The sequence below is a fragment of the Cyprinus carpio genome, chromosome A16 (genome assembly GCF_018340385.1).
Source record: "Cyprinus carpio isolate SPL01 chromosome A16, ASM1834038v1, whole genome shotgun sequence".
Taxonomy (NCBI): Eukaryota; Metazoa; Chordata; class Actinopteri; order Cypriniformes; family Cyprinidae; genus Cyprinus; species Cyprinus carpio.
The window spans coordinates 14,616,758-14,630,962 of NC_056587.1; the positions used below are offsets into that span (position 1 = coordinate 14,616,758).

Sequence of the window (14,205 nt, forward strand, 5' to 3'; positions counted from 1 at the left end):
ACTGGTACTTAAACAGTGTACGGTTTATGTATAATTTAATATTTTGAACTACTGAACATTTTCTATTTGCATGGTGATAAGTGATGAAACTCACTTTCAATGCTCCGACAAATTTAGCATTACATCACATGCTGAATGGGTGCCGTCAGAATAATCCACAAGTAATCCACACAACCATCAATTACAATTTTGTGAAGTAAAAAGCTGTGTGTTTGTAATAAGCAAATCCATCATTAAGGCATTTTAACTTTAAACATCACTTCTGGCCAAAATACCAGTTCATAATCCATAATAATGCTCCCTCCAGGAAAAAGGTCCATCTGTTGCACTCTTGCATCATAATCCACCAACAAAATCTTTTACAACTGAAAATACACTAAAACATTGACTGAACTGTGCACTGGTGCCGAGAGCACCAGTCTAAAGTTGAAAACATCTTGATGGATTTTTTACAAACACGTTTATTTCAAGACATAACTGGTGGATTGGGGTTGTTTGGATTACCTGTGGATTTTGATGTTTTTATCAGCTGTTTCAACTCTCATTCTGACGGCACCCATTCACTGTAGAGGAACCACTGGTGGGCAAGTGATGTAATAATAAAGTTCTGTTCATCTAAATCTATATCTACATTCTGTTCATCTACATATTGGATGGCATTTTCAGCAAATTTTCATTTTTGGGCGAACTGTTCCTTTCATTATAGACTATAGTTTCAAAGAAACCGTTAATGTTTTGGTCTGCGAAGTTGCTTCATTCCATAATCTTCAATGTAAATGTTTAAATTTTGGCTGATTTTCTTATGATGCAGTAAAGAGAGAAGCATAATGATCTTTATCCCATACTGCAGGTTTCATAACAAGGCTGTCTTGGTTAGATTTTGCAGGCTTGTGTTGGGGTTCTAAATCATTTTGCCTTCTGTGACCACAGGGCTTTCCTCCACTCTGGCAATCGCTTCCTGCTTTAGCAGGATGTATATAAAATCACTGTAAACCACCTACCCACAATGCACACATCTAAAATCTGTCAATCAAAGCAGATAAACTGGATATAAGGTCTGATATTACAGAGAATGCTGTTTTGTACATCCACCCAGAGCTTGTATTATTTATCTTCTTTGTAAAAACAGGCAGAGGACAAGGCTACATTGTTTGTAGTCCACAGGTGGCCACATGTTCGATGGAATGCCACTGTGTGATGCTCAATTCATGTTTTTATGAGCCAACATGAATCACAAGGCAAGAAAGTATGAAAAGGGATGGAAAATCTGTTACATGTTGCAGCAAAAGTATTGAATAGGTTTAAAATATTATGTTTGTATCCTAATGTCTTTGAATAGTACATATTGCAGTTGCCTCAACACTAAAGTAATGAAGAAAAAAAAAAACATAATTGCGTGAAGAATAAAAAGTAAAGAAACCACACCCTCTCTTGAATTGCATAGAAATCTTCTCTTTCACTCTTTCTGCTCTTTTTGCCTTCCTTTCCTTTTTGACTTGTCTTGCCAAATAGTGATTTCCGCAGTCTGGCCCAATGCCACTCTTGACAATGTATGTCCAGGTCCTGATGAGAGTTTTAATTATTTAATGTGCACAGTGGGGCTTAGATGATGCCATCTGCCACTTGCAGGAAGTGGGGAGGGGGGCGAAGGAAGAGGGTGTTACGAGACTCAGTAGAGATGAGCTTTCATGACCACAGCATCTGTTGATTTGCTTGTTCGGAATTGCACTTTATTACCATCTAATAGTACTTTGTCAGTTTTCTCTGTTTAAATATGTATAAATATCACTACAGTTTTATGAAGCCTTGAAATTGTTAAGATGCCCCTCAGAGATTGTGAAAAGGATTGTTAACTTTGAGCGAAGACCGCATCTTTGCGGTCCCTAATGGCTGGTCACTAAAACTAAAATTTCTGCACATCGCTAACAATTACAGCTGATAATTGTGCTGTCTGAGCCTTTTGAATTAATCTTAGAAAAGGCTCACAGCTCTCAAATAAATATACAGTAATGTTATCATATAAGGCAGCTTGTTTTAATAAAAGCCAGTCAGATAAGGGAGAATTCACTAAGAATTAATTACACCCGCTGTGTCATTTATTTACACACGCAGTCTGCATTGTTCTAGCACCCTATTCATTCAGAAATTATGCAAATTAGACACAAACATGGCCTAAAATGCAAAACGCATGACAAATTCCCAATTTTCTGAATTTTAGGTTGTTTCTGGGTGTTTGGTGTTGGGAGCATTTAGCGGTGTACTGCGATGATCTGGCATACTTCACTCGGACTGCATATCTTCATTATACTACAGAGATCTAAACACCTGAATCAGCTCTTGAAAATGCCGTGCACTTTAAAAGACCGCTAACAGCACTCTTGTCTAACATTTATCATCATTTGATAAAAAAAATAAAAAAATGATGCCAAGATCAATAGAAAATGTACACAGACATATTTACTAGCTGCTTTCTGATGTTACTTGCAGCCTTATGCTCACCAAGGCTGCATTTATTTGATCAATACAGTAAAACAGTAATACTGTAAAATATCAATACAAGTTAAAATAAATGTTACACACACACACACACACACACACATACATATTTACACACACACATATATACTTATATATATATATAGATATAGATAGATAGATATAGATATAATAGATAGATAGATAGATATATAGATAGATGATAGATAGATAGATAGATAATTTTGATAAATAAAGTTCTACAAGAACAGCATGCTCAAGAAACATTTAATATTATCATCAATGTTGAAAATAGCTGTGCTGCATAACATTTTTGTGGAAACCATAATTTTTCAGGATTCTTTGATAAATAAAGTTCTACAAGAACAGCATTTATTTGAAACTAATCTTTTATAACATAAATGACCTTACTGTCACTTTTAACCCCTTAACTGTCACTCCCATTTTTAAACATAGACTTGTAAAGTGCATGATCCAAACTTAAATTTGTATAATTCATGAATGAAAACATTTTGTAACATGATATTGATGTAGCATTTTCATGGTAATGCAATGTCTGATTTTAAAATGGGTTTCAAAGGATGAATTTTGAGATTTAAAGTTTTCAGTTGATATATAATTTCTGATGATTTCTCAAGTGTGATAGAGAAAAAGGCAACGAAAAATACCTTTTTTTATTTTTTTTTAGACAAAGGTCAGAACTTTGAGGGTGCACTCGTCATAAATTAAACTATTACTTTTCCTACATAAATTTTAACAAAAAAAAGTTGGCAAAATATCTATTTAGGAGTCTTAGACCTTTCCAAGATGAGATTAGGATTTAATTGTAATATAGTGAAGTAAATTTAGGCATCCCGTATAAGGGACGGTGACAGTTAAAATTAAATAAGATTTTTGTGTCTTTGATTAATCAAAATGTATTAATTCTTTCAAAAAAATCTTACTTTAATAATATATAGGCTAAGTCTAAAAAGCTGAAAATAATGGCAATGATTTACAGAACGTTAGCACCTTTTTAAACTAAATGATAGGTGGTTGGTGCAAAAGAAATGATATCAATGATTCAAGTTGATGATTCAAAAAAAAAAAAATTATCATATCCAGTTCTACCATTTCTGTAAGTAATACATAATTATTTTTTTTTTAATAAAAACCAGTCTTCACTACTAACCATTACAACATTAACTTCCAGTCTTAGTCGGCATATTAAATCAAATGTCTAGCTCTCCTGGATTAGGGAGGTTTAAAGGATTTCTACTCTTCCCCTCGGCAATAAAAGACATCACAGCTCCTTACACTCAGAGACTTCACTGCACTGGAGGGCCGAACACATCATACACTCCACCACAACAACTCCTCCCCACTCTGATCTGTTTGTTTTCTACCATGTCCGGCAGCTAGCAAGCTATCTCAGCATGCCAGCAGCCAGCAGGGTTCATGTTCCCACTAACTAATGCAGTACATATGCAGCATACTGATGCAAGCATAGCATAGTAAATGTTGAACAGTACCACAGGCATAAAAATAACTGAACTAGCTGATATACTTCAATTGTTTCTCCCAGAAAAAATTAATGGGGTGCAAAAGGAGACTTGCTTAAGTCTTCTGCTTCTTAGATTTTCCTCCTGAGAAAATCAGTTACATGTATCATTCAGTCACATTTAGTTGACTATATAGTTATTTGGCTGTTGGTTAACATTATCCAAATTACAAACTTCTCTGGAGTTTGCACTGATGAATCATTCATATTACAAAATCATGCTATAGACGCTGTGCAAGCTTATAAAGCAGACTTAAAATTGGAATGAAGTGTGATGGGGCTACATAAAAAACTTGTTCCTGAGACTTTTCACATCTTTTCATCATCAAAGTAACAATGTAGCTGTACCCTGCTGTAGCTGTAAAGCCAAAAGCCAGTGTAGAGACTGAAACAAGGATGAAAGGTGAATTTGGGTACAAAAGTGTCTTTGATATCCAAATTAAGTGTGCTTACAGATCCATCAGGAGAATCTGTGCGGAACTGGACCTGCATAGGTAGATGAACTTGAGAAAGTTGTACTGTATATAAGAGCAGTGTAAATCTTGATGTGTCACAGCTGAAAGAAGTGAGTTTCGGGTTAGAAAAGCTACTATAAACTAGTGGTTAAACTATCTGAATTTTGTCAATGGTGGACGCTCATTTCTAGAGTGCATGCTGGCAATATACATTTAATTAACATTTAATATAATTTATTATGTATTAGTGCTGTCATCTGATTAAAATAAAAAAACCATTAAAAGGCTCTGTGGAATACTTGATTCTGATTGGTCAGTCATGACATTCTGAGGTATGTTACTCCTGGATAACAACCAGTGAAAGCTCATACCAGAGGCTCATGTGGGTAACTGAAACTATGCTATGCGTTTGGTTAGTTGATAAAATATTCCAACTCAAATCAATATTATGGGTACAATTATTTAATTATGTCATCCTGTTATTTGAACTTGCCGCTTGCTAACAACTGCTTTCTTCACGGAAGCTTTGCATTCAAATATTTCAACTCGAATCAATTTTTCATCTCTAATTATTTACTTATGTGGCAAGTAGCCATGTAATAAGTGGGATAATGTGCATCCAGCAGGTCGTTAACACAGCTTAATTAATCACATTTTTTTTCTGTAATTAATCATGATTAATCATGAATTGCACTTAAAATTTGTAATCAAATATATTTTTACATTGAATCTCCAAATTATCATAGAAACAGCATAAAGGCAGTATATTTTAAATACTTAATTAATAGCATATTTTTATCCTTTGAGAAGTACATCTCAATGCAAATGACACAATGTTGTAGTTTTGTTGTTTTTTATATATATTTATATATATATATATATATATATATATATATATATATATATATATATATATATATATATAGCATATTGGCTCAAAATAGCAAAGACAGACAACCATATTACATCCCTGAAAAGGCATATGTGATCCCAGATTTGTACAGACCTTCAAATTTTCATGCTGTTTAAACACACTCCCACACTATAATGACAGTTATGTGCTACTCACAACAGGGGTAGTTCAACAGGAGTATGTCATCAACTGCAATGTAGCCTTTGCGGTCCACAGTCGCCTCTAGCAATATCTGAAAATAAAAATAAGAGAGGTAAACATGACCTGCAAAAATGTATTTGGGTTTTAAATTGAGTAGCTTTAACATTCACATTAAGTAGTGAAATTACAATGATTGTACAGAGCAGAAGTCTTGCAAAAGGGGAAACTATCTTAATTCAAGATATATTTTCTAAATTCACATCTTGTTTAATTAGTCCATTCTCTTAATCCATTCAGCTTCAAGTAAAATCTTATTTTAAGGCTGTTCAGATGTTAAATAATATCAAATAAGAAAATATTGCTGCAGTGTATTTAATATGTACAGTGTAAATACATCATTTTTTGGTTTAGTGAGTGATGCCTTGTATATTCATGAGCACCAAGTGGTATTTATTAAACTCACAAAAGTTGTTTTAATGGGCTGTCTGCTCTAGATTTTAACTACTGTCTGACATTTTCAATGTTTTTCATTAAGCTTACATTAACAAAATAATGAAATAAAGAAATAATGAGAGAAAACAAAGCAGACCGGGACGATCCTGTCAAGCAAGCAAAATGCATCATTCATTGTTTCGGCATTTTGAGTTTTCTTTTTTACACAACATTTTGACAGTCATTGAGAGAACAAAAAACAAGAAAAAGGATGCCAAAGCAAGTAAAAAGAATGAGAAAGAGAGAGAAAATAGATGCCAACTTCAGTAAGGGTCCCTGAGGCCTAAAGGAAATAATGGCTTCATCAGGAGGCCTGCATGCACTGTGACACATGGCTCTCATTCAGCATGCTGCACACACGCATACACACCAGCTCATAATGTGAGCATAAAGGGGCACGAGTCCCTGGGGACCTGGAAAGAGGCTCCACACTCGCCAAAGGCTATGAGCAAAGGACAGTCGCTCAGTGTAATGAAATCAAATCAATATTGTGCGAACGACAGTGATGAGATGTTATTACACATCGAGAGTATAGAGGCCATGTTTGCTCTTCACAACAGTGGTCTGCTTGGCTGCCCACGCTTGAAGTTATTGCTTCAAAAAAATAAACTATTTTTGTTTACTGTCTAGTAACCAAGCAAATCACAGTTATGACCAAATGTTCTTTTCAACTGCAGGAAAAGAGGAGGAAAGTGACTCCAGACAGCAGGATATACAACCAGCGCTGGCTCAGGCTCAGTAACCCGACTTTAATCTCCTGTTGGAAAGGACTGCCATATAACCACAATAAACCGACACCAGACCTGCAAGATGATGCAACGGGAGATTACTCAGAAATGTGTTTTTGACTTTTCCCCACCATTTCACGGGTGTGACGCTGCTCACATGCCATCAGCCCCCCGAACCAAAAGACAAAATCACACATTTCTACGGAGGCGCTCTTACACTATTAAAATCCTCTACTCGTATCACATTTATTATAATCAGTGACTACTTCCCCCTGGAGAATATATACTTGGAACAAATGTCTCTGATTTATGATGGACATAAAAAATGAGTGAGGAGGTTTTCTGAGTATGGAAATGCAAGGCTGAGTTGAATCTTATGTTTCTCTGTTAAGAAGATGACCTTCTCTATATTCCTTCTATAAGCAAGAATTGTGGTAGCAGTGCATTACTGGTTCAAAGCAGTAGAGGTATATGTGTGCGTGTGTGTTTTTCCAATTAACAAGGCAGAAAGATGCAATCATTGTAATAAACTTATCACTAGAGATCAATAGATTTTAATTATTTATCACCTTTTTTTAATGTTTACAGTGTCCAAAAATATACAAAATTCCTAAAGGATGACCACAATTCTTAACTCTATTATAAAATACTACTACTACTAATAGTAATAATAATAATGTTGTTGTTTTTGTCATTAATAATAATTATAATTTTAAATGTTGTTATTATTACTATTATTATTATTATTAAATGACCAACAATCAATCTAGTTGAAGAGTGTGAATCTATTTAAAAATGTTATAAATAACTATATTATAATATTTTCAATCCCAGTTGCAGAATTACAATAAATTGTAACTGGTTTTATCTACAGTAACTATATTTTGCAATTGAAACAAATATGCTCAATGTATCCTACTTTTCCTACAATATATGAAGCATGACTGTCCAATTCAACTACCAATTCCTATTATGACTATTATGATCTAATTACATAAATTCTAAAACCTGACGTCATGATTCCTATCTTATGTTACTTGGCTTTTGTGTGGACTTTTAGTTTGTAGTTAGCTGTTTCCCCTTGTCATTGGTTTGATTGTTCCCAGTTGTGTCTTGTTTGTTAATTATTATTATTATAGTTATATATTATTATTGTATATAAGCCCTTGTGTTTTTGGTGTTCTTTGACTGGTCTCGTCGCCTGTGCATGTGCTGTGAGTTGTTTTCAGTTCTGCTCTGCCTGTGTTGCCCTTTGTTCCAGATTACACTGTGTTGGATTTTTTCCTTGATTCCTGTATTTACTCTTGTTGCGTTGTTTTATTAAAATTATATACTGCACTTGAAGCCTTCACCTTGTTTCTGAAGCACTCACTGTTACACCTGACTTCAAACTGCAGTATTTATATAGAGTAGCTACATTAGATGGCTTATATTCATTCTAAAATCATTCTAAGCTTAAAATCTTTTTTTTTTTTAATTAGCTAATCAGCTAGACATACCAGTTAAAAAAGGTCAAAATACACAAAGTAAAATTTGGGGGTTGATGAGATGATGAATGAGGAGCTCAGACACAGAGAGAGAGAGAGAGGGAGGGAAGGAAGATGTGAAGGAGCGCAATCAAGGAGGACAGACACAAACAAACCAGGCTCTCTAACAAGGACAAGCTCTCCTCAGAATTTTTCAATCCTGACCAAAGGGTTGAGGTTTGGCTGATTAGTTTGGTCCAATTAGCTTCTGCTGGTAGATGTTGTAACTACACCATCTGGATCCAAAAGAATCTTTCTCCGACGGCCATTCCAAAACAGCTGTGTATGGCTCTAGAACTAAGCCATCATGAGGAAAGACAAAAATACTAACAAAATAACTTTTTCCAGGTATTACAGACTCCTTGGTTCGGCATGTTTTCTGTCAACAGATGAAAATGAGACAAGATCAAAATAATGAGACTCTAAAGCACAAAATGAAATGCATTCTATCCTGACTGCTCAAGCAATGAATTCATCCTGGTGGAATGCCTTTTATTCATCTACATTATTATTATTATTAAAGGGGTGGTTGATTGCGTTTTCACTTTTTTAACGTTAGTGTGTAATGTTCTGTTTGAACATAAACAATATGTGCAAAGTTACGAAGCTGAAAGTTCAATCGTCTTTTAAAATTCTGGCAGTTTAATACCTACAAAAACGGCTGGTAGGGACTACAAGTTACTTCGTGGGTTTGTGACGTAACAAACCCAGATAAACCCCATCCTCAGGAAAAGGCAGCAAAGGGGGCGAGGCCATGCTGCGCTGCTTTAAAGAAGAGGAAGAGAAAACTAGGGGTGCATGTAAATAACCAATCAGAGACCATCGCCTATTTCTGAGGGAGGGGCTTCATAAAAGCAGGAAATGATCAGCGCCTTTCTCAGATAAGGGACAGAGTGGTGTGGAATTATGTAATTTATGTGAAAAATAATGCATTTAAAAAATAATAAAAAAGCATTAACACGTTAGATTGCACCCCATAAACACAATCATGCCTAGAAAAAAAACACTGAACCACCCCTTTAATAGATCTGACCTAATGTCTTCTAAAGTCTTCCATTTCTTTCTTCTACCCACCATCAATTTTTATTATTTACACTCTTGTGCCTTTTCTTAAGAATGTGTCAGGTTCAATTACTCTTTCGTGGCTTCAGCTTTGTTGTGCAACATGGCGGAGAGAGAAATACACAGACAGATTTGTTGATGTGATGTGAATTTAATTGGAAGGCCATGAGAGACAGAAGTGAGCGAGAGAGAGAACGATACACAGAGGGAGAGGTGCGGATGGGCTGAAGCTAGATTCTTTTTGGCAGTCCTGGCAGGCCCGATAACATCTTTAATATTTGATAACAAGTTCCCACTATCTATTACACCTTCACCAATAACAGCAGAAATATATGAGTGAGCATGGCATATGGAGAAGATTTCAACTCGAATATTTCAAACTCAAGGTGATTCCTCCCTCTTTCCATTCTTTCATAGTGTTTACTTTAATAATAGAGCATAATTATGACAAATTCAATTTAGACAATAAGAAGCAACCAATGTGGACAATGCATTGTCAAAATAATCAACCTGTGGGCTTGTTTATAAGAAATGCATTACCAGAAATCCATTCACTACAGTTATGAGGAAACAAACATTATTTTGCATGAAACCCTTAATTATGAGGCAAAACAAGAGTTAAACAAAGAGGCTATTAGCTCCTTCCAAATAGAATTTTAGCCTGGGTGGCCTTGTTAAATGAAGGTAGGATTTAATTTCATGAAAATAATCAGTTTAATGATTTCAGCTCAGGGGAAACACAGGGTATGAATTTGCTGATCTTTAGGCACTCACTTCCTCCTTTAAAAACAAAGTTTCCATGTTCTCAAGAGAAGTGGACCTCTTCAACTAGAGTAATCACTCATATGAGCTACCTAGACAGGATACTGATACAAACACTGGATAATATTTGAACATCATCGCGTGTGTGTGTGTGTGTGTGTGTGTGTGTGCATGTTAACAAATGAGAGCATTCACACCGGGAGCAGGAGTAGTGCATGAGCGTCAAGCAGGACCGTAGCATGAACAGCACTGAAGTAATGAAGTTACGATGACATGAAGCTGACGCAAAGCTCAAGCTTGCGGTGTGAAACAGGTGTCATTCTCATTCCTGAATACAGGAAATTCAGTTTCCTGTACATTCCACAAAAGACAACACTGGAAGGCAAACTGGGGTCATGCAAAATGCCTGAGATTCAAAATTGTTTGAGTCTGAAAGCAAAGGTCTAAGAACACCCTCAAGGCAAATTCACAGAGTTCATGGGTTTGACTCATGGGTTTCAGGAAGAAGACCAGGATGACACAGAGATGGGCACACAGCTCCATTAATCCTCGTTATGCTCTCAGACTTGAAAAAAATTTACTCTTATTTTCATACCTGTGTGCTTTTTTATGTGGAACACTAGAGTAGATTCTTTTGAATATTGCCTTAAAGCAACAGTTCACAATGACCTCGAGATGTCAAGCTAAAAAAAAAAAAAAAAAAACCATAAAAGCATTATAAAAAAAATAGACCACATGACTAATGCACTAAATTTAAACCGAACATGACACACCATTATTAGCAGCAAACTTTGGCCGGAGAGGAAAGAATATAAGTGCTTATACAGGAAGTGAAAAATGCATTAAATTTTGACTGGTTTCTCACACAAGCCTATTGTGTCATGGACTACATTAATGATGCTTTTTTTCACTGTAGTCCATGACTGTATTGTATAAAGCACTATATAAATAAAGGTGACTTGACTTGACATCTGGAGCTTGATAGCCACTGCATACAGTTTTGGAAAGAAATGAGAATTAGCATTTTTAGATTAACTATTCCTGTTTCTTTTTGCTTACCCAAACTATCCGTGAAAAACGACACCGGCTAGATGTGAGAAACAGCAAAATGAATGAAAGGAGGTAATATAAGGGTTCAAAACGAAAAAAAATGGAAAGCTAAACAGTCAGCGGGATGTCTGAAGAAGACAGAGATAAAGAGAAAAAGAAAAAAAGCAGGTAAGCACACATAAATAGGCAGAATTTAATTACAGGCAACTGCTAAAGGGTCGAACAGTTGTTGCCATTAGAGATTGTCTGAATTGCCTCAAAATATAACAAATGTTAGAACTGAGCTTTAATGATCTCTCTTGTTGGCTCAGTTTTAGCAAACCAGCCTTGACGTTGCACCCGCTGAGACTGTGGCACAGCTCTACTTTCACCACTGATCAGGACATTCTGCCATCTTCCAGGACCAAAGTGTGATTTAGTATGACTCCCGCTGTGAGAAAACTACGCTGAAAAGAGCAAGCTCATCATCTCATCAGATGCACAAACTATTATGGCAGTCATTCAGCCACTGGTTTCCAAATACAGAGGCAATATGTCTACAGTTTTCTGCGTACACACTCTTTCACTGTTAATGATGAAAGACTAAAGGTGCTGTGCTGAGTTATAGAGTAACAGAGTTTTACAGTGTACCATTATCAACACACAAGAAGGTCTATAACACCTGGAGAAAGCTATCCATTTGCAAACTGTCACATAACATATTATATATATAAAGGAAGCTAAAAATGGTCAAATTAAACACTTTGCTTATTTTTCAGCCAGATTGCAAGCTAATCATTGAGCTTACTGCCTTTGATTACCTCAAGCCGATTGGCATATGGCTAGCTAATTAGCTGTCTATCTAAAAAAAAATAATAATAATAACCAAAAATGCGACAGCATTCTAATGATCCTGAAGAAGATAATCACAAAAAACATGATTGGCAGAGACACTAGCAGCCACTATCCTAAGCTGTGACATCATCTTTAAGAGGCTTTTAAAAAATAAAAAAAATTAAAATAAAATAGGAATTACATTTTTTAGTAAACGTTTTTGTTGTTGTTGTTGTTTTTACCAAAATACTGAAACTGAAATTTATGTTTTCAATCAACCAAAGACAATAAATGAAAATAAAGTTTTGGAAATTTAATTTTGGTAACTGTGTAAGTCAGTATGCTATTCAGAGCACATAGAGTTTATAACTAAAAACGGCAATAGTTAAAAAAATGACATACAATATATTTCATAATAATACAGAGCAACTGTTAAATACCTATCAATGAGGATGCCTTTTGAACCAGATGGTTATACCATCCTACCAACAAGAGCTGACAGCCTCATGCTAACCAGGAGAATTTCTTGGTTTATGGAGAAACAACATCTTTTCTTCATGTGCACTCTGAAAAATTCAAACCGATGCAGAATCGATCATGCAGCTGTACAAAAACACAACCAATTCACCTATTGTCATGTCCCCTCCACCTTCACATCTTGTTGACTGGCACAAGGACTATTATTTACACATGAAGGCCACATCTTTTCTCTGGCATGTGAAAGTTAATTAGGTTGGAGAGATTGACAGTTCTCGATAAAGTGAACACTACTCAACTTAATTGCTTTCTGACAGCTGCGCAGAGTTTGCAGAAAGGAGAAATTGAATTTATTGATGAAGCCCCCTGCGTCTGCCAACTGCCCACTGGCCCCCTGACTAAGCCTGGTTTCTCCCAAGGTTTTTTTTCTCCATATCTGTCACCAATGGAGTTTTGTTTCCTTGCCACTGTCGCCTTTGGCTTGCTTAGTTGGGGACACAATTTCTGGTAACACTGTTGACTGCACAGACAATATTGGAAGACAACTTTACTGAGCTGGACTATGACATCACTGAATCAACAATGAACTAAATTGAACTGATAAACTGACTGTTTTCTATTGTTCTCTTGCATTATCAGCACAAATTTTTCCTCTTTAACACTGTAAAGCTGCTTTGACACAATCTGTACTGTATAAAGCCCTATAGGTGACTTGACTTGATCGCTCCTCCATAGCAATGGCGGGCCGACCACTGACACCAATCAATCTGCATGGGAGGAGTGAATGAGTTGTCTTTTCTTAAGCAACTTGTCTCACACGTGATGGTACAGTAGGGAAATTAGGTTACTAGTTAAGTAAGACGTGTCAACACTATTATCTTGGTCTATATTGTGGGTTTGTCTAAGCCCTACAGCACTAACCTACATTCATGATAAGATCAATGCTAATTAAACAGTGCAAGGGGCATGACTAATAAGACAGTAGTCTCCATCACCAGTTTTGTAATGCCTCATGGTGAGGAAAAGGGATGCCTGTGTATGCTGCTGTTGGTGGAGCTCTGAAATACTATCTTTGTGTCACAGCAACTTTATGGGCATGCAGTCGAAAACCAGTTTACTAAGCCTGCCATTGAGATTACAACAGTTGTCAGTCACATTGCTAATTTGTGGCATACTTCGAGGCAAACATGATGAATAAATTCGCTTAGAGTCTGACATTCATGCATTTCTGAAGCATTTACTATTGGAAAATCTGCTGGTCGACCAGTCACCATGTTCCAAAAACATTTCGATCACCTAGTATGACTAGCTAGTAGTTTGTTTATCACTGTTTCAAGATGGTTCACTAATTTGAACCAGCTAATGACCAGCTTGAACCAACTAATGACAGTCTTGGACTAGCTAATGACTAGTTTATACTAGCGAACAACAAGTTTGTACCAACTAATGAGCATCTTTGACCAACTGATAACCAACTTAGACCAGCTTGTACCTACGAATAACTAAAAACTATTTAGACTAACTAATGACCAGTTTCGACCAACTAATGAACATCTGAGACCAACTGTTAACCAACTTTGACACAGACTCAACTTGACAAGTTTTTGTACCAAATAATGAGCATCTTAGACTAAATGACTCTCCTGGACATTCTAATTACCAGTTTAGACTAGCTAATTAGTAGCTTGAACCTACTAATGACCACCTTAGACCAACAGATAAATAGCTTAGACTAGCCTGGACCAGCTAT

At 35.9% G+C, this 14,205-nt stretch overlaps 1 protein-coding gene across 12 annotated transcripts in view; it reads right to left on the reverse strand.

Moving 5' to 3' along the window:
- The window catches only part of LOC109065034 (receptor-type tyrosine-protein phosphatase U-like), a 190,772-nt gene that overhangs the window by 69,306 nt on the left and 107,261 nt on the right, over positions 1-14,205 (reverse strand). For all 12 annotated transcript variants that reach the window (XM_042772875.1, XM_042772872.1, XM_042772871.1 and 9 more), the window contains exon 4: positions 5,561-5,636. In XM_042772875.1, the coding sequence (XP_042628809.1) occupies positions 5,561-5,636 (76 nt within the window). The remainder of the gene's footprint in view (positions 1-5,560; positions 5,637-14,205) is intronic.